This window comes from Cnephaeus nilssonii (assembly GCF_951640355.1).
Source record: "Cnephaeus nilssonii genome assembly, chromosome: 2".
NCBI classification, from domain to species: Eukaryota; Metazoa; Chordata; class Mammalia; order Chiroptera; family Vespertilionidae; genus Cnephaeus; species Cnephaeus nilssonii.
The window spans coordinates 104969470-104991588 of record NC_137073.1 but is presented as its reverse complement, the minus strand read 5'-3'; the positions used below and the strand labels follow the sequence as shown (position 1 = coordinate 104991588).

The 22119-nt window shown below is 36.3% G+C and overlaps 1 protein-coding gene across 1 annotated transcript in view; it reads right to left on the bottom strand.

Annotated features, from left to right (window-relative positions):
- Window positions 1-3635: 3635 nt before the first annotated feature.
- Window positions 3636-22119, bottom strand: part of FGF10 (fibroblast growth factor 10) — a gene marked incomplete at its 3' end in the record, with an annotated part of 75151 nt that continues 56667 nt past the window's right edge. Inside the window, exons 2-3 of the mRNA XM_079780648.1 lie at window positions 8081-8184; window positions 3636-3833 (exon numbers count right to left, since the gene is read on the bottom strand). Of these exons, the coding sequence (XP_079636774.1) occupies window positions 3636-3833; window positions 8081-8184 (302 nt within the window). The remainder of the gene's footprint in view (window positions 3834-8080; window positions 8185-22119) is intronic.

The following is a 22119-nucleotide window of genomic DNA, read 5'->3' as shown; positions in this document are numbered from 1 at the left end:
CTTGGGTTTTGGAGTTGGAAGGAAGTAAATTGGATGCAAGGAATAGCGGAGAACATAAAGCCAGTCAGAGATCAGAGGACATGAGAGCCACAGGGAGCAGACCATAGCTGTTCCGTGTCCAGTGCTGGTGGAACACAGAGCTGCCCTTCCTTCCCAGAATTCCTCCCAAACATCCCTCTTTTTTCTTACTGCTTAGTTTAAGTTGCAGAAGTCCTATCTAGTAAAACAGACAGGAATTCTGAATGAATGGGATATTTGCATGTAAATGGGCTCCTTCTACTGGATATCTTCCCTTAAGTTTGTCATGGCTTCCTACAGGCATCTTTATTTACACAAAGTTTGGACTTCACTGATAAAGAAAAGATGAAACTTACTTTTGTGACTAAGCCTAAACCCTGAATTAACAACATCAAAATTATTAGATCTGCGCAGCATGAATGTTTATCCATTTAAATAGTGTCTGTAACCTCGCTTGGGCCCTGGATCCAAGTTATTATGTTGAATTCTTTTCTCTCTCTACTTTTCAAAATCAAGTTCATGGGCCTACTCTATGCCCTTGAAATCAGATTTTGCAGCCTCCTGGCTTTCCTCCAAACGTCTCATTGTTTCACAAGCCATCCTGGTTTTCAATTCATCCTTCTCTATCCACTGTGTAAATAGGTGGACCTGCGTACTCAGGAGAAGTCGAACGCATTTGGTTGTTATTAGAGGAAGGATAGCTGACTCACACATGTAAAACATTAAAAGAAATCTTACAAATGTTTGAGTGATGTGTTTTTTTTTTTCTGTTGTTGTTGTTGTTGGAGGCTGTGGGGCATTTAACCACATCCTGCCAGGCACACTCGAGCTTCTCTCTGTATTTCCAGGTATCGTTTTAGGCTAATAAAACAAACAAGGACACTATTTTAATTTTCTTTTCCCAGCATTTTTATTAGTTTACTTAAATGGAACATGCTATACACTGTGCAGCCTTTGGGAAGGTGGGAGGAGGGTAGATTGTATATTGTCACGAGGAGTCTCCCCAGGGCCAGCACTCAGATAGACACGCATTTGTGGCTGATGTACCTTGACATTGTGGTGGGGTGTGAGGGGGAGCTCCTGAAATAATGATGCTTTTTAAAATATATGTACAATATTCAGGGCGGGAACTGCTTTTCCTTCAGTAGCACAATTCAGCTGCAAAGGGGTCCAGTATTCTGTCTCAATATCGGGCAAGGATGCCATTTTTAAATGCAGGAGAATCTCATTACTCCTTATCAGACTTTCTGTGCTGTGTGTGTGCGTGCCTGTGTGTGTATTTTGGGGGGAGAAGTAAGGGAGATGTTTTCTATTTTTGGCTTCTGCCAGCTTTGATACATTTTGCTAGAAGCTGTTTTAGTGTTTTGAGTACTATAATGACGACTGCTTACACGGTCTCCTTGGTAATCTAAACGGCTGTGTGAAATACGAATCCAGTTTGTGCCCTCTTTGCTGTTACCGTGGTCATCTAATACTGTATTTGTCTCATCAAATATTTAATTTGGGTTGTGGGTGGTCCATCTTCATATGTCAGGTGCAATTATTATTTTAAAATAAAAGAACCAAGATAATCTAGTTCTGATAGGAATGCATTACACTACAGCTTGCAGACTCAGTTACCAATTAAATGTGAACATATAGATTCCAGCCACAAAACTTAACATTTTTTTAGTATCCCATTTGTTAAAAAAGCAAGTTGGAAGCCAGGTACCATGAAAGGCAATGTTAGCCATAGCCTATTCACTGTCTCAAATGCATTTCTTTTGAAATACCAACTTTTTTTAAAAAATGAGAAAAAATAAGACCTTTTATAGGATTACTTTATGGGAAAGTTTCTTAAGAAAGCTAATTGTTAAATAACAGATTAAATGGAAGTGCTGGTTAAACATTGACACAATTAAGGTATAAGAAAAAGTCACAAAACACCAGCCTTTCTAGAAGTTAAACTTTAGTAAAGAGACACATTTAGTGAGCCTTTTTCTTGCACCAAAATACCATGTCCAAACAATAAACAGGCCTTTTTAAAACAAGAAGTATGAAGGTAAAACTGCAGCATCAACATACTCTTATAGTTATCACTTGAAATTGTTAGAACAAATAGTCTTTTTTTCTACATTTTTTAAAATCACTACAGACACTGCAAATAAGGCTTAAGTATTTATTTAGTGGAGTACAATGCGCGTTGACCGGTACACTCTTATGTCCTGTTTTCTATACCTGCTCTAACAGAATGAATTTCGATATGGTTACATTATGGAACCTTCCAAAGCTCTTTGAATTTACAGAGAAGATGTTTTATTTGGTTTTGTAGAGACTAGATCACACAGCTTGAACAGGTTGTTCAGTATATGGTTACACATATACCAGGATATATTTGCTCAGATTAAGCCCCTGGGAGAGTTGCACTTCGTACCAAATTCCTCGAGAGTTCCTTTGAGGGAGATGCACAACGGGGACTTATAAAGGGGACTTATGTACGAAGACAGCCTCTTCATCACCTACCACTGCTACAGGTGGCAGACAATCGTTAGTAAAGAATGAGGCTAGGCTACTAAGGTGTATTTAACAACCAATTTTCCTTGTTTTATATATTCTTGGAGACCCATTGATGTATTGGAAGGGAAACATTTAGCCTTCTGGTCTATTTTCTTAGGAAAGAAAGCCTTAGCAGTGATACATGTTTTTAAATGATGGCAGACATCTGTCACTCATGCCATCCCCAGCACTGTCGTGTGGGGGGGGTTGACGGTTGTCATTGCAGAAGTGCAGATTAAGTCAACCGATCGCCCCTGGGCACTCACACTGCTCCTCCCACGTCATCTCCTGCTCTCGAAGTGTTTGCCAAGCTCTGAAATCACTTTGTCGTGAACATGCATGTGGTGTGCTGAAGAAAAAGCAAAGGCCAATCAGAGGGCAGCTGCTGAGGACACTCTTTAAAACCCCGAAAGATATTTAACATCCTATTAAATAAATAACTTAGAAGGAAATAGAAAGGGGTGAAGGCAGAACGCACAAGCATACCATACTATTTGCTTTGTTAGAACAGTTTCACACTAACATGTGTACATCTTTTAACCCTATCCAATGCTCCACGATGCCACGCCCAAAGCTCCTTTGGTTGTGCACAGAACAGGACCCAAGTGCTTTCCAGTAAATGCTTGCATGTCTTCCTGCTCATTGAATCACTCGGCTGGAATGAGCAACGAAAGTCTTTGACATGAGTTCATATTCCATAAATAACTTTTCTGAAGATCATTCAACAGATTGTTCCGTGTCCTTTAAGTTCTATCTCAGAGGTTAAAAAAAACACACACAAAAACAAACATAAACAAAAACTTAACCCAAAAAAACCCCAGCCACAACGTTGTTCGTTTAGGAGTAACTTCTATTCCATTTGATCCGCCTCTATCTGGATTATAAGGCATGACACAGAACTAATGAAAGGAACATCATACATCAGCAGTGTGTACAAAAGCCTTTAAAGACTTCCTTTCTTTCAAGCAAGCAGACGCCTGCCATGCGTCTTTGCCTTTTGAGCTACTGTGTTCATGAAGAATACCCACTATTCCTGGCCAAAGAGCCTTTGGTTCCGCTGCACCCACAAGCACTGGCTGCTTCTAGGAGTGCACCACCATTGGAAGGAAATGAGCGGAGGTGTTTTTCCTTCGAGTTTTCTGTCCTCTCCTGGGAGCTCCTTTTCCATTCAATGCCACGTACATCTGTCTCCCATTGTGCTGCCAGTTGAAGGATGCATAGGTGTTGTATCCATTTTCCTCGATCCTCTCCTTCAGCTTACAGTCATTGTTAAATTCTTTCTGCAAAGAAAAACCCAAAATCTCTTATTCTTATGTTAATGGTACTTGGTTCCAATGGACTGGAGCCAGCTGTAGAACCCCAGTTCGAGGGTTTGTGTGCTGTTGACATTTGTAGGCAAGGTGTGCACTTAATAACACAAATTCAACAGCAGGGGGTAAAACTAATAACTCATAACTACAAAGCAGATTCTATGTGTGAAGACAGGTTATTTACTTTAATTGATCATCATAGACACATACTGAGACCCTTTAACAAAGCTGGCATGCCTTGAATATGACGTGGTTTGAGTGCCTAGAATGATTATCGTGAAATAAACTTTCCACTAACAATATTTGTGATGAGTCAATGATCAAAAATAGTGTTATTATCTTCCCCCCACCCCAAGAGTAATGACTAGGGTGCCTCATGGGTAAAATTGAATTATAAGAAAAAGGTAGGTTTTTCAAGTTTTTAAACTTTACCTACCTATAAATCCACAATAAACACACCCACATGGATGAGAAAGCAGATCTCATAATATTTCCAGATAACCATGCGGCCAGGGGAGAAATGAGTGCTTTTCTCTCTTCTAAACACCAAATTTCTCACTCTTGTAAAATTATTTACAATTGTCCATAATTTGGAATTTTGATAGGTTTTTTTTTTTTTTTTGGAATTTTGATAGGTTTTATTCTGAGATCTAGGAATGATGGAAAACTAGGACGTGGAACGCTTTACTTTGTGAATTACCATATCAAAGAAATTATAAATATGGTGACTAGCACTGGCAATGTTGTATAACCCTGAAGACTTTGATCTTGGGAAATTCCACTCTATAGCTATAGTGCTTTGGCTTTGTTTCAAGTGACCATGTGTTTTTAAGGGGATCTTTTGGGACAAGGATTGATGTCTTATTCATTCCATAAATCCAGGATCTCACTCTGGAGTTAATAATGAAGGGGAGGTGCCTCACTAATTTCTAGACTCTGGCTTCAAACATGTCCTTCTTTCCTTATACCCAAAATGACACAGTCAAGAAGTTAAGACTTGGGGCTTTTGCTCTTCTGGTTCTACCTTCTCCATCCAAACCAATGGCAATGTAGGCATCTTTCAGTTGAGGGGTCGACTGGGTAGTTCAAATAGCTTCTCTCACTTCAGTACTTTTTGAAATTTCTACTTAATTCATAATTCTTGAACATGTGTATATTTAAACATCCAGGTTTCTGTGGGCTAGCTTATAATTGTGAACATTAGCAGAATCATCATAAACAGGTATAGTTTATGTTAATGTGGTTAGTTTAAGCTTTGTTACCTGGAATGAATTTATCCTATGTGCTTCTCTTGTATAAAGTAATATTTAAATGTGGTTTTCAAAGCAGATATGATTTTTTACATGCATAATTACATTCATTTCATTAAGCGGGGTGCAGTTTAGAGACTGAGAGGATAGAGAAACTTTTAGATAATTTTATATTTTAAACAGGGCTGTGTAGAAAAGTAGTTATTTTTTCTTCCCACAAAAATGCTTCTTAAAGTGAGGTACACCTGTAGCAGACTCCTCATCTCAGGCTTTTTTAATATTTAGACTATAGCTCACATGCTGTATCAGAGTCTCCACAGGAGGCCCCAGGAATCTATTGTTTATAGCATTTAGGTAAATCATAAGTGTTAGCATGTTTTGTTTTTTTTTTAATCTAGGCTAGAGCAAGATCTCAAAGTAGAGTCTGAGTTTAGAAAAAGGTTTTGAATTTCTTTAGGATACCAGGTACATTTCTTTGGTCCTTATATCATGCCCTTTGAAGGCCTCTTCTGTTTAAATTCAGTCTTATAATTTATTTTCTTAATTCTGTCAATCAAGGGAAAACTAATAATACAATAGATGCATTGTTCAGAAAATGAATAATGAAAACATAAGAGGTATACATTTTCTCACAAGGAAATAGAGGAAAATATGCAAAAGAATAGAATATGGAGCTCGTTTAATCAATGACTCTGGATGCCTAACTGATATTTTTAAGAGAGCTTATAAAATAAAAAAAATGAAGACATGAATTGCAAGAGTTGTCTTCTGACATACAGAATTATATCAGGTGTGTGCTCATGAATTTTGATGGTATACCCTTTAGATGCAAAGTTCCCAGACCTGTTCCATGCTGAACAGGACATTCAATTTGAGGAGATTTTTCATTTAATTTAAACAAATCATCATTTTTCACTCTTCCTAATGATAATGCAAAATCACAAGATGATGCACTATGGTTAGAGAGTGGGTTTCTCTTTGAAACTGGCTGTAAGTGGAGAGCCTAGATTGTAATGAGCTGAGCTCATTGGAGAGGTAGTCAGGTTTACGCATTACACAGCTCAGTGGACTGCATGGCTCTAAGTGCTGAGGAAATAGTAGAGAACAAAGCAGACTCTGACCTCTTGAAGTTCACAATCTACTAGGAGAAGACAGTCAACAAAAAACACATTAATGAGCCTGGCCAGTGTGGCTCAGTGGTTGAGTGTTGACCTATGAACCAAGAGGTCATGGCTCAATTCCCAGTCAGGGCACATGCCTGGATTGCGGGCTTAAACCCCAGGGTGGGGCATGTAGGAGGCAGCCAATCAATGATTCTCTTTCATCACTGATATTTCTCTTTCTCTCTCCCTCTCCCTTTCTCTCTGAAATCAATAAAAATATATTAAAAATACATTAATGAGAGAAATATATGATTAGAGCCATTGCAGACCATTAAGCAGGGTGCTGTGATAGAAAGCATGGGACACCTAGTTCAGATACAGAGATAGAATGTACGAATTCATAAACCTCAGAGCTCAGGAAGAAACATAGGCACAGTCCATGAGCTGTGTCAGGATAGAAAAAAAAATGTGGAGCAATGAGAGACAAAGTATTTAATACTTCTATGACATACTTAATTTGAGTTATTCATTTCTCCTTGATGTCACCTTTTTAAAGAAGTATACTTTATCAATTAAAAATTACTTCAATCTTTTTAATGCAATTACATTTTTTTTTTACATTTTCTCCCTCAATCTAAACTCATATTAGCTGGCTTTACTTTATAGCATTGGTTTTGACTGAGTATGCATATCAGTAGCTCTTTAAAGAATATACATACACTTGGTCCTCTTACCCAGCAATTCTGGTAATAGTAGATTAAGGAGAGACCTGGGCACATTCATTGAAAAGAAAAAGAAAAAAATGCCTCAAAGATGAGTATGCTGTGAACCTCTAAATAAAATCACTTTCTAAAATGCTCTATTACTCTTCTAGGCTCATTAGTAGAGCAACATATATTGGAAATTTTCAAGTGAAATTTCTCTGACTCCCCCCACCCCAGCCAAAGGTCCTGACCCAACATATGTCTGACTTTCCAATTATAAGTGGACTTGATATGAATGAAATACAAGGCTGTTCTATACCCAGACCAATTATGGAATCAAGTTCCAGTGATTCTCAAATTGTGGTTCCCAAACCAGTAGCATCAGGAGCACCCGGGACCTTGTTAAAAGGGCAAATTCTTAGATCCTACCCAGACATACTAAATCAGAAAATCTGGGAGTGTGTTTTCATAAGCCCAGTGATTTGAACACATGGTCAAGTTTGAGAGCTACTGGCACTCCCATCCTTATGTTCATTAACAAAAGAAGTTTATGTACACATTTTAAAGTGATATTTCCTGATTCTGGCTATGGAACACCGGGATGTACGTAACCAAAGCACCGGCTGGATACCAGCTCCATAATGGAGTGAATGAATCACTATTGTCTGGGTAGACAAAATTCTGCAGTTGATTGCATGGCACACAAAATGATAAATTTTTTGATATGTCTCCCCATTTCAGATATTAACAGAATACAATACGCCCAAGTCTCTGTTTCATGTCCAGCTCTAACACATATACATTATATGGTTTTATACTCAAGATTTTTGTTCTCAATGATCTTTTCTAAGTTGTCTGCAGTGCCCGTGCCAGTTTGACCAGATGCTTCCGTGAGAGTCTGACTGGTGAGCAATCCAGAACATTGACTGACGGATGCCAGCATCAGCCTGTGTGGTAGGCTAATGGGTGAACAACAGAGGAGGTTATAGAGTTGGAAGAGCTACCCTGCCAGCCCTTGAAACTGTGCTGAGCAGCCCACTGTGGCTCTATTTATTAGCAATGGAACGATAACAAAGCTATTCAATGTCTTTGGGAAACAGTCCAAAACTGTGGTAGTAATTTACTGCAGTGAATTTTGAAAATAAAAGCAGAATACTTACTGAGCCATAAAGTCTCCCTTTCTTGTTCATGGCTAAATAATAGTTGCTGTTAATGGCTTTGACTGCAACAACTCCGATTTCAACTGAAGTTATCTTCAGGATACCTGAAACATACAATTACAAAAGGCTACATTAAAAGGAGTCACATAAATTCAGTTGAGAGAAAGAAAAATGAGAAGAAATGACTGAGTTTACTTTTGATGGTTCTAAAACAAAATTGTTTTTTAAAAATTGGAAATAAAATGCCAACTTCTTTCAATGTGCCTGAAAACCCAGAAGCTGTATAAAAACAGGTAGTAGTTCTTTAAAAGAATTCCCCTGTATTTTACTCTGAGCATATGGGAAAATATTGTTTTAATTAAAATGCTTCCTTTGCTAACTCTGCATTTTCAACCCCATAAATATTGAAACAACTCTACTCATCTTAGTCTAGATTTCACAAAAACTTATCAGAGCACACATCTGTATTATGGTATTAAATTAAATCTGTAGCATATGTCAGTAATATGTCAGATTTGCCTCAATCTGTAAAAACAGTGGTAAACTATTTCTTCTTTGTAGGACACTTAGATAAACTAAATCTTTTGGCTACATTTAACTGATAAATTGATTTTCGGCAAATGTGTTGACATTTTGAGGTACAGAGTGACTAATCCCACACCCACATTATCTTTAACATAGCAGGATCACTACTCTGGTTTGGGAGGAAATCCATCAGCATTTTTTAAAGTTTTATTTATTTTTCTGGAAAGAAAATTTAAGTTTTCTGTTTATTTATTGTTTTTTTTTCTTGTTTTCTGGAAAGAATGAAAAATGGAGGGAATTAGTAACTGATAGACAAGAGACCTTTTCCCCTAATACACGAGTTTTGGTTGGTGCATCTAGAGATACTTTTATCTGAAAAGTTTCTAGGTAACTAGAGAAAAGGCATTTGATATTCTACTCAAAATGCCCACCTATTTCAGGTTAAGTAGGCCTTGGGTACTCACTACTTACTTCTTATTTTATGACTCCTGGGAAAGCTTTCTCAGGGTAGGGATCTGCACTGTGATGATCAAACGCCTCTGGATCCAGAGTGGCTGGGTCTGAATCCCGGCTTCTCATTTACTGGTCAATGACTGTAGCAGATGTCACTGAACTGCCTGGCATCTCAATTTCATTTGTAAAATGGGTAACCTAAGAGTAGCTCTTAGGATTAAATCAGATATACATATTAAATAATTAAAACTTGCTTAGAGCTTAGTGACTTCTTAATTATTATTAGAGGGAAGTTTTCCTCTAAGAGTTCTAGATTTTGGAACTTCTTCCTGAACAGAACCCACAAATTCCTATTGACTTAGCCCATACAATCTGGAAGTTGATCATATGTTATTATTCATCATATGTTACCTAGCATAAGAAATACCATCCTGAATGTGATTGATAAACTGTGTATTTATACTCTTCCCAATGGGAAAGAGTGGCTTGTTTTCAAGACATGAATGGCTCCCTTTCTTTCACACATTGATGAGCCATGTGGAGGTCAATAGACATGCTTGCATTCCCCCATGCAAAGTTGGCCTAACCAGAGAGACTTGTGCCAGAACTACATGCCAGGGACCATTCTGTCCAGGTAACCTGAAGGAAGCCTCCGGCCTGACACAGCACACTCTCTCATTAATAGAGTAAGATAGATTTTTATTGACAAACTCAAATAAGGAAAGATGATGAAGGGTGAAGGAGACTTTTAACATCTATTTTCTTTACACTGGTAGTTCCCTTCAAGGTATGAACTCCTATACACACATGCATTTACACATTGTACGACATACTTTTTTTGCAGTTTATTTCTTTAGTTCTCATAACAATCCTATAAGGAAGGAGGTATTGCTATTTTCAGTTGCAGACGAAAAAAAAAATGGAGCATACTGAGGTTGTATAACTCACATGTAAGGTCATAAAACAACACAGGCCAGGAATGATGGATCCAACATTTGAATCTTGGCTTTTAGAATATCTTGCTCAGAATCTCTGACTATTTTGCCTCTATATCATATCTCCTCATTCTTTCCTGTTTCAGGAATCCTGTTGGAAAACCATCTGACAAAATGACTCATCAAGATAATAGTGTTTAACAGAAATACCACAGAGGACAATGTCTGATTTTAAGAAAAAGAAACCTAATGGACTTTATGTCATAAGCAGAAGATATGGAGCAAGGCAGATGCTAGGAATCTTGGGAAAAATATTTAGGCTGCTATTTACTTTGCCTGCTCAAGAGGCAAGTAAACACTGCCAATAAATTGCAAGGTGTTCCCTATGTATGTATGATTTTGTAACTGGAAACTGTTAGAATGGAAAGGAATGAAGGATGATTTTAGCAAAGACTTTTTAAGGTGAATGAGAAGTAGTGGGATTAAGCTATAGTAACAGACTAAGTTGGGAACAGGAAACGTGTTGTGATATAAATATTACTAAATCCTTGACTGATTATTTCTGAGAGTGTATTGCACGTGGTAGATCATAGATAGCTTGGAAATCTGTAGGTTTCATTCTGCTTTGCACAAAATAGGAACTCAATATTCAAGAAATTCATCAATCGATTAACCACTTATCCCACTCTATGACTAGTTAAAGCTAGCCTGGAAAGGTTCAGTATACTTCAAAATAGAAAGAGGGAAGACATAGGTGATGTAAGATTCATTCAAATTCTGAAAATAATTTTTTGGGTACATCATATGTCAGTAAGTCATAATTTGATAATCTTGTGGGTGATGGACAATGACCGCCTTTGTTACAAATATATGTGAATGTGAGAGTGATTTTCTGAGAAACTCAAGTCCAGAGGACTTCTCTATTTTTCATAAAGAATCTCTCCAGTGTTCTCTGTTCTTTGATGAGCATGATCAAGTTTGCCTATACAAGTATTTTTGGAAAAGAGCAATAGAATTTTGTTTGACAATTTTTAGATTAATAACTTACAGTTTTATATATGTATACCTTGATGTAAATTTAAATGCCAATTGAAGGACAGCTTTCTTGGAGAAATTAAGTGAACAGCAAACAGAATCTCTCTGTATTTCTCACAACTGATGTGAATCTACAGTTATCTCAAAATTAAACTTATAAAAAAGCACTGTTTTGTCACTAAAAGAAACTAGCACCTGAAAATTATATCATCAATAGAAAGAAAATGAATTACATTTCCATAATTTAGATATTTTATAAATTTAGACATTCTTATAGTTAAATTCTGTTACTTATATTAAGTTGCAACCACATCAGTTTTGCTATCTCTCAAAAGATGAATATGACAGGTGGTATTGTAAATCGGTTTAAGGGCTTTTGAACAGTTTCATACATAGGAAGACCTATGAGGAGAAGGGCACCCTTTTAGGAAATGATAAAAAGTCAAGTTATGGCTCTCCTCTTGCAAAGTCTATGTTTTATTGGGAATATAAGACAAATGCAGAGATAATTCCAATAAAACATATGACGTGATAGTGAGTACTTAAATGGAAGACAAGGGAGGCAAAGATGAAGGCAGTTCATACTGGCTGAGGTTCCAAGGCAGACCAACTATGGGAAATGAAACCTGAACTGAGTAAGAGATAACCAAGGAAAAGGGGAAGACATAGCAAAAACATTATGGTGAACAATATGGTGTTTTCAGAAACAAAATTATAAGTTTTGTTTATCAATTAGAGTAAAAGGAACAAGGCAGGAAGTTGTAAGAAGTGAAGTTAGGGAGTTAAGTCAGACTTAAGTTATCAAGAATCTTGTATGGAATTTAGGCAAATAGGAAGTATTTTACCTAAAAATATATACCTTTTTAAAGAACATATTAGAAAAAGCTAACATTTAGCAAATCTCTTTTAGTAAATAATAGCAATCTGTAAAGTTTATTCTGAATTATATTTGAAATCCTAACTAGTAAAGCTTGATAATCAACATTACAAAGTGATTGTGACATCAATCAGCTCCTATTAATGGGCAAATTATACCTAATGATGCATCATCACTATAGTAATGGGAAGGATTTTGTAAACTGTTCCAAATGGAAATAACCTAATAGTTGTAATTTCCATGTAAGTCATCTTTTCTTTGAAATTGCAGGGCGTGCTATGTTTTGATGAATGCTTGAGTAATAAATCTAAGGAGGTGGACATTCACAAGTATCTTTCCTAGTTTATGATTTTTATTTCCAGGAGAGAAACATCTGATCCATTTTCTCCCCAGCAAGTCATTGAACCAAGATGATTTGGGCTATTAGAATAAACAAGCTATTGTACTGAATAGTAACTTTCTCCTTTAGTATTTTTTTCATGGACACAACAGGAGAAAGTAAAAGACAAATAAAACTTTAATAAAATGGATAGACAGGGAAGGTAGATGTAAACAATAAATGCAAAGTCCTATTAATCTTTTTTAGATAAACAGAATATGAAGAGAAGAAGGAATCCTAAAGATGATCCTGCTAACAGGTATTAAGTACAAATGTGCAAGATTTGTGTTGGCTCTCACTCTGGAGGGGGCAAAGACAAACGACACACAGTCTTTATATTCAAGGAGTTTTAAAGCTGAGTAGGATAATGACACAAAAAACTAAAGTAATTGCAATACAAAAATATAGTAAGTGTTAGATCAGAGGGAAAAATGTGCTGTTATGGCTTTAAGTAGTAAAGAAGTCATCCTAAAAAGATGTTGTTATTTGAAGTTGGTATTTGAAGTGAGCCTTTCAGGAGTAGGATTTTAATAAGTGGGGATTTCTAAAGTTGAGGGGAATATTCTGGGCAGAGAAAAGTAAATGAGTAAAAACAGGCACAAGGAGGGAAGAGAGCTCAGCGTGTGCATGAACCACAGTTGACTTTACCACCAACTGCACTTAGTGGGGCCACTATCTGTAAAAGTGAGGGCTTTACTTTGTTGAGTAACAGCGTGCTTTCCTGGGTGAGGAATCTACTTTTCAAAAAATCAGTTGTGAAACTTGGAAGCAGCTCAATAAATGTCAGAACCTCACGAATTCAGAATCAGTCACGTCTGTTATTTTTCTCTAAACGTTTTAACTCAAAATAGATTATAATGCTATATAGTCTGATAGTCTTAGTCAATGTGCTGAAATATATCATGGTTAGTAAAATATAATACACAAATCCTAACATCTCTAAATTAAATCTCTCTCTCTCATGAATAGTATCCTAAAAAGATTGGTTATATTCTAATATAGAAAAACCCATTGAGCTCCTTGCGCTTGTTGTCTCATTTACACTATATACCTCAGAGATTGTGTGGCCAAACCGAAGAGTATGGGGCTACATGGCTCCAAATGTGATCTTCCTTCAGAATCACTGTGGGTCTTATCTCTTTGAACCACAACAATTGCAGTGGTCTTTGGTTATTTATTTAAAAACAGTGCATAGTTCATAATATGTGTTCATATATATTTACTGAATAATTAAATGAATCAATGAGTGGTTCAATGACTGGCTGAGTACAGGAAAACTGGGTATTCATTAAATACAGGCTTTTTGCTTTTGTCACTAGAATCATATTTGTAAAACCTTGAGATGCATTAATATCTCCACAACCAATTAAAATGAAACAGAAAGTAAAAGGAAATGTCAAAATGTTGTATGCTTCAAAGGAAAAGTCAAGGAATTACAAAATATAAATATTTAAAATTTATTTCTAGGGAAATTCTTATAATCTGAAATTTCTTTAAAATTTCTAAATAATGGATGTATGGCTCTGCAACTATTTATTATTAAAATTGTGAGGAAAAGGTTCTCAAACATGGATCAGAAAGGCTATCTACTGTGAGGTCTCTAGTCAAGGCAACATTCTCGGTTAAGAAAGCACCATTTGGCCTAGCCCTAGTGGCTCAGTGGATGAGTGCTGACCTATGAATCAGGAGGTCAAGGTTCAATTCCTGGTCAGGGCACATATCGGGCTGCAGGCTTGATCTCCAGTAGGGGGCGTGCAGGAGGTGGCTGATTGATGTCTCTCATCACTGATGTTTCTATCTCTCCCTCTCCCTTCCTCTCTGAAACCAATAAAAATATATTTTAAAAAAGCCCCATTTGGAGTAAATTGAATTTAATGACAGTAGTAGCACAAAAATCAAGAACTGACTCAGAGTGGCTCTCATGTGTCATAGGCTTTCATGTCTCAGTTAACCGTCACAATGATATCAGGTAAATATTACATTCTTAAAATGTTGACACTGAGCCTTGGAGAAGCTAAGTGAATTGGTGAACACATACTCACTACATAGTATAGATTTGGTGTTTGGATACAAAGCCCATTCTCTTTCCAGTACATCGAAGGCTTTGTTAAATAAACTTGAAGACAGCAATATGACAAAGCAATGATAAAGAGAGTTTTACCTTTTTAAATACTTTTCTCCTTATTATAGCAAACACTTGATTTTTAGATTTCAAAAGTATTTTAGAGAAACATATAGTTTTGTCAACACAAAGGGATTAACTTTTACTTAGTTTAATTTTCTAGGTAACTAAAGTATTATAGATCTTAGAATTTAAATTTAAATTCCAAGTTATTTTTAACAAAGTTCACTCATTTCTTTGTTCATATGTAGAGATGATAATCAAAATTCACTGCTTTTCTTGATGACTCAGCATCATCATCAAAATTAGGTCTGATGACTTTACTGTGAAAGTAGAATGCTCTCAGGAGCTGATAAATTAACATGTAATCTTATTAGGATTGAGTCAAAATATGGGAAAATTTTGGTAATATTCTTTTCTGAATAGAGGACATGAAGTTTTTTGTAGCAACCCTAATATCTCTCTTTTATAGTTTCTTGGGTATATTCCAAGAGTGGACATCTATGCAAATGTGATGTTAAACTCCAGGGGAAACATAAAAATATCTAGCTTTATGTCTAGCACCAACTGTATTAGTTTTATCTTTCATGTCTATGATAAAGCAAATGTAGTAATTTTTCCTGTTGTAAAAATAATAATATATCATTTGCAAATGCTTAAATCGGGTATAAATTTGCTTCATAAATACTGGTATTGAAAAAATTAAATAATTATTTTTCAGCTGGTAGTTAATTCATTGACACCCTTGAATTTGTTAAAAACATGATTCCACTCATGGTTCTTGACAGTAAAATTCTACTTTAGATTTAGGAAGTCCAGTAGATTCTGGGTTTATATGATCATGGCTAGATAAATATATAGTTTTCAATATCTAAATAATTTCCATCATAATAATTAGACAAAATTTCAAATAACAAATGTTATCATCTTTCTTTAATGCAAAACAGAACGAAATTAAATGTAGCCTCAAAAAAAAACTATGTGAGCTGTTGGACTCCTACCTCCCAAACACACAGCATGCAAAGGACCTTCCTGAACGCTGTGCTTAGACACTGGGCCAGACTTTAGCTTGGCTTCCACCTGAACCAAGCTGTGTCCCTAAAGGTACCCCCGCCCTCATGCTGAGCTCTACTTGAGAAAATTAAATGATATCAAACTGCAAATTGTGCATTGTGGCAACCCCCTTGCCAAACCATCTCCAGTGATCCTCCATTACCCCGTTCTGTAAGTTTTCATTTCCACATAGCCTCTAGTCAGTCTCTTTTGTCCCACCTTTTTCAATTCTCCATGATCCCTCTTGGCTCCCTATCTATTCTTCCTTAAAATGTTTAGCCACCTCTTTCTTAGATGGAGTTGAGCTCCGTGAATACTGCAGTCTCTCTCCCTCACTGCAGTAGTCTGAACAAAATCTGCTTTGGCCCTGGAACAAGCATGTGGTGCTGGGTTTGGGTTTGACAAAGGTAATTGTCAAGCACAGTGGCAAATTCTAAAACTTTTCTCAATTTGAGCTCATAAAACATCGTGGAGATTATGGAGCAGAAAACTACCACCAAATACCTGGCTAGCATATGCCCAGTTAAATATTCCACAAGTGGGGCATGCAAAAAAAAAAAAAAAGTAAAGAAAACGGGAAGGAAAGGACCTGGCTGAGGGGGAACAGAACTATGGGATAATAGAACTATGTTTGTATATCTTAGCTTAAGAACCCCACACACTTTAAAGCCATATAGGATTGCCTATATGCTTGATTCAACATTTTCAAAAACTTCATCTAGATCTAGCTTAACTGTCTAGGAAGAGTGTCAAAATGTACCTAGGTAATTTTTGTATTGCCTGCATATTTCCCTGTTTCATTTCTGTCCACTCTACTGCCACATGTCTGTTTGTCTCTCCCCCTTCTCTCTCCCTCTTGGCTTACATCTCAGCTCTGCTATTTAACTACATGTGTCACCTTGGTTAAGTCCCTTATACTCCTAGAGTCTTAGTTCTCACATCTCAGCTCTGCTACTTAACTAGCTGTGTCACCTTGGAAAAGTCCGTTATATTCCCAGAGTCTTCGTTTCCTTGGGCTAATTGCCTGTAGCTCACAGGATTGCACAGAATCTCAGTTGTGGATATTGAACAGGTATTTACTGTCTGCTGAATCAGGAATGCTGACAAGTTCATCAGTCTTTTATACCAGTGGTTCTAAAACTTGAGCATGTGTAAGAATCATCTAGAAGGTGCCAGAGAATTTGACTTTCCAGCAGTTTCCCAGGCAGTGATGATTCTGCTGGTCCAAGGACCACACACTGTTCTATAAACTATGACTCAGAGATACAGCAGGCCTTTGATATAAAAAAGTATTGACAGGAACATGTGCAGAGAAGCAGAGCCACAAACAGGAATAGACACAAATAATTGTAGCAGCTTAACATCAAAGAAAATTTTATAAAGAATGTGCAAAGAAGTGCTGGGTTTTGTCCTGCTTGTTTTTGATAATGTGGGACTTTTAACCTCTGCATAATTGTGATATATGGACTTGGAATTTGTTTACAAATATACTACATTGTTGTCTATAGTCAGTTTTTCAGACTTGCAATGAGATTATTATCAGACTATTTGTTGTCCTCTACTTAAGAAGAGTGTGGAAGTATTGGTGGAAACTTAAGTGCCTTCAACTACTCCTTGAAGTAACTTATAGACATTCTTATAGGACTAATTGTGTTGACACTCCAGGAATTACAGGTCTAAAAGGCCCGCTTAATGCTATTTTCAGGCCAAGAAATTGCTACAAATCAGTAGGGATTCACTTGATCACCTACCCTCCACCCAGAGTTAAAGGCATATGCTTGCTCTAGAATGATCTCACCACCTTTAAAAGGAGGATACCAGAGTGGGCTAATCATTAATGTATGTCTGGTCTACCTTGTACTATTATAGACTCTGACTGCCTGTTCAGCATAATGCAATAGAGCTATTTAGTTTCTCTGTTAGCCACAGTTCTTTCAGATACCCTTGACATTCATTTAGAATTGCAGATGGAAACAGGACCTGCATTCACAGACTATCCTGATCGCTTCTATATAAGAAGATACATCTTCCCCAATATGCTAAAGACCAAAATGACCTTTTACAGTCTCACCTGGTACTTCAAGTAATAGAATAAATGCAGTGATTAAGTTGACTTTATTGATATGCACAGTGGCAAATTCTAAAACTTTTCTCAATTTGTAATATAACCATTGTCATTGATCTAACTTTAAAAGTATTAGAAACTAACAATGCAGTCTATGAACAATATTCCCATGTTGTCAGTTAATTGATAAAGTGTGTTAAAGATTAATGTCTCAGGGCATTTTTATTGCAAATGAAATGTGACTCTGGGTTCTTCAGTTGATCATTAGTCACTGAGCTTTGGAAGGAGAGTCTACCATTCTGTATAGGAAGGAAGAGTTTTAAATTCCAACCATGTGAAATAAGAGACAGTCACTTGCAATGTTATTGCTGCTAGAAACATCTATAAAGAATTCAGAATGATACTAGAAAGGTATTATGCGCCAACCAACTCCCTAAATTAGACCTACTATGATCAGGAGGCATATCAATTGTGAAAATTTCCCCCTCCCTGCAAAAGACTAAGTCATTATAAATTATCTTGAGAAATATTCCATATGCAATCAAAACTTCTAGTCAAGTCTAATGCAGAGCACAGATTTCAAAGCCTCAAAATCAACTAAAATTACTAAGTAAAAAAACCTAGTCTCGTTTATTTAGTGAGAAAAGTTCAGATCATGTAAGGCTTAAGATATAGCTGGGTTTTTAATAAATTGTAGATTCAGTGATGAGCTTGTTGAAATCTAGAGGGTGTTTGGTGCCTCTCTGATTCCTTGCTGTCACAGATGACACCTGGAAACTAGGGACAGCGAGGGACTTATCCAAGCACCTCTGGAAGGTTACAGCCTGGAATAAATAGTTAGTACATGTTTTTTTTTTTTTTTCCTAGTCCACAACGAGGCTCCTATAAACATTTATAAACTGTTGGCAACCAGGCAAAGATTTTATATCTACTTAATGTTTCATAGGCTAATTTATCTTTTCATTACACAGAAACAATTCATCCTAGTTGAGCTCAACCACTGCATTTTACAAATTAAGGAAGAAAAATTCAAAAACCAACATTAAGGGTTCGAGGAATTACTCCATGGCATCTTTCACTAAATGATCATCATGTCAATATAGATAATTACTTTAACCCTTTGTACTCGCTTGCTTTTTTCTCAATTCCTTTATTCTACTCGGGATTTAATTTTTTAAATACCCCAGATTTTACAAAGCACGGCAGTAGAATAAAAAACTGGAGTTTCTTTTCATACAAACTTATTTATTTGGATTTTTTTATATTTCAAATTATTGATACATTCAATAACTGTCACACTCAACATCCGAGTGCAAAAGGTTAAAGATATTCCTATAAAATGTCTACCACAGTTGCTCAACCTCTATGACCTTCTTTAGGGTAACCAAATATAATATAGAGTATCTTTTCCCCTCAGTTTAATGAAAATAATAAAATGGGTCAGTAGAGCACATCTTGATGTTGAATTTCTGGCAAGGAAAAAACCTTACTCAATGCATTGAAGTATTCACAAATTAGCTAAGCATGAACATCCTTCAGTTGTTTCAAATATTGAATGTATGTTAAGCCTTAAGGTTCAAGCTCCAGGCTCATTCTGAACATGTATATTATAAATTTGTCAATCTTTCTTCATAGTATGGAATTCTATATAATAAAAGGCTAATATGCAAATAGACCGAACGGTGGAATGACCAGTCACTATGACGTGCACTGACCACCAGGGGTCAGATGTTCAATGCAGGAGCTGCCCCCTGGTGGTCAGTGCACTCCCACAGGGGGGATCACTCAGCCAGAAGCCAGGCTCACGGCTGGCGAGTGCAGTAGTGGTGGCGGGAGCCTCTCCCACCTCCAGGGCAGTCCGACATCCCCCGAGGGCTCCCTGACTGTGAGAGGGCGCAGGCCGAGCTGAGGGACCCCCCCACACAAGTGCACAAATTTTGTGCACTGGGCCTCTAGTAATATATAACCAGCTTCTTAACTCTTTCAAAGATTATTTCCATAGTTACTTAGAGAGTGGGTAATTATACTACTTGCTAAGAAATATAAATATTACCATTGGTATGTGTATTTTTTATTTAATTGTGCAAAAGGCAAGTAACCCAATATCTTATTGCATTTTTCTTGCAAATAAAATGTGACTCTGGGTTCTTCCAACTTAACACTGGTTAAGTTGCCATATACTAGTACAGTGGTCGGCAAACTGTGGCTTGCGAGCCACATGCGGCTCGCGAGCCGTGGTTTGCCACTCTGTTGACTAATGAGTTTGCCAACCACTGACCTAGACTCTCGATTCCAATAATTACAGGCTGTTGTTGTTCCTTGTGATTAAGCCCCTAGGCCAGTGGTCGGCAAACTCATTAGTCAACAGAGCGGCAAACCGCGGCTCGCGAGCCGAGCCGCAGTTTGCCGACCACTGTACTAGTATAAAACTACGTTTCTGTAACTCATGATATTGAAATAAGAAATTCTGTCTTCGGCTGAAAAGGGGAAGTTTAATCAAGACACTCATGAAAATCATGGTCTCCTGAACTGAAGACTGCTCTCCTCTGGCCATACACCAAGGCGGAAGTGATCCTTTATGCTTAAAGTTCATGGAAATGCCTATCATTGCCATAACACACAGCTGGCAAAGAAAACAGACCTCTTAGGTTGGCACTGGAAGAAAACAGCATCACATTCATTTCTAATCACTAGTAAACCACACAGCCAGTATTTTGCAGAGTACATTGGAGGGGAGACTTTCATAGAAGTCAATTTAAAGTTTTTTTTCTGGCACTTAAACATTATATTTTGAGACAGTACAAAAGCAATATTAAAACTCAGTATAAGAGTCAAACATTCTAGCATAGGCAACATGGGAAAAGCAACACTGGGCTAGGAAGAGATTTCTTAGATACTATTACCTTAACCACATGTGGGTGAAAGGAAGGTACTACTCCTTCTTTAATGAGAAGCAGCTACAGATTGATATTAGATCCAACATATATCCTTTATTGTTATTTGTAGTTATGCATGGAAAATGGAATGCTATCTGTGTTTTAACTCTCAGTGAACATTTTTGTTGTTTCATTAATTCTTGAGTTGATAAGCTATCTTTAAATAAATTGCTAGACAAGAATTCTACCTGACACATTATATCTGTTTTCCCATGGTAGACAAAGACCAGGAATTGTCTCAACATTACATCTTATTTAAAAACAAATGCTTAAATTGGTTTAAAATAGTAAGCTCTTGAGAAAGGGCACAAACGCTTTAAGAGAAAACATCTATCTGATCCAATTTTGAAAGTGAAAACTGATGGATAAGGGAACATTATACGTGGGTGATGGTCTCAAATAATCACTTAGTGTTAGGAACAATTTGAAAGCTTTAGAAAATGCTCAGAGACAAATAAATGGATATATATATATATATATATATATATATATATATATATATACACACACATTTTAGATAAACATTATTTCATACTAGTCGTGGTTCAAGTCTTAGAAAACTGTTCTGAATAAAACATGATGAAAGCTTAGCATTTAAGAGTAGAAAGTAGATTGCAACTACTGTGTACTTGAGTTCTCATGAATATAAGATATTTCTGAGTACAAGAAAAAGAGAAAAAAGGAAACCAAAAAACAAAAGTTAACAAGGAAGAAACACTGAGAGAAATAAAATTACTGGACTTATTTGATTTTGTATAACTTGCATTTAAACACACATTCAAACCATGCTAATTACAAATGTCTCATTTTACGCAATTCCATTTTTTCAAAAAATTGTTAAAACCTTTAAAATTTTGGGAAAAAAAGAATAACATTCAAAGAAAAATTACCTTAAACTACTTCGTAGTGTATACCTTAGTGGATAAAACTCTACTTAAAGTTTGAAGAAATGTTTCCATTGACATCTATTTGTCAAAATCTGAAAGCATTTCTCCCAAAAGAAATAGTCTTGTAATATAATTTAATTAATATAATCAATTGAAAGAAGGAACTTGAAATGACTTGCTCAATTCTGATTAGTTTGTATTGTCAAATAATTAAGTTTACCTGAAGTAAAATGACTCATTTATAATAATTTATGTTGATTAAAATTTTGGTGCATCAAAATGGGACAGGGGAAAACAGAAGCTAGAAAGGACCATAAATATTTAAAAATAATTTGTCAAATTGCCATGAAAATAGCAAAAACACCACCCCAAGTCAAATCTACAGTTACCATTTGTCTCTCCTTTACACACAATACAATACACAGATGAAACGTATATAATTTATTAACCAATGTCACCCCAATAAATTCAATTAAAAATGGCAAAAACAATTCTCAGTAAAGTGGTTGGCTTTTTAGCAAGTCAGGTTAATAAATTAATGGAAATATCTATAAAGAAGAATGAGCAACATTCAAGAGTTTCACTTAATGGCTAGTTCAAATGTTTCCTCCTCTACTACTGATTCTAGAAGGTCAGGAAAAAACTGCGATTGCAATATAATTTAATTAGTACAAACATTGAAGTATTTCAGTGTAGATTATTCTTGGGTAAGATTCAAAGTAAACCCTGTTAATTTGTTTTCATATAAGGATCTTTATAAATGAAGTCCAAA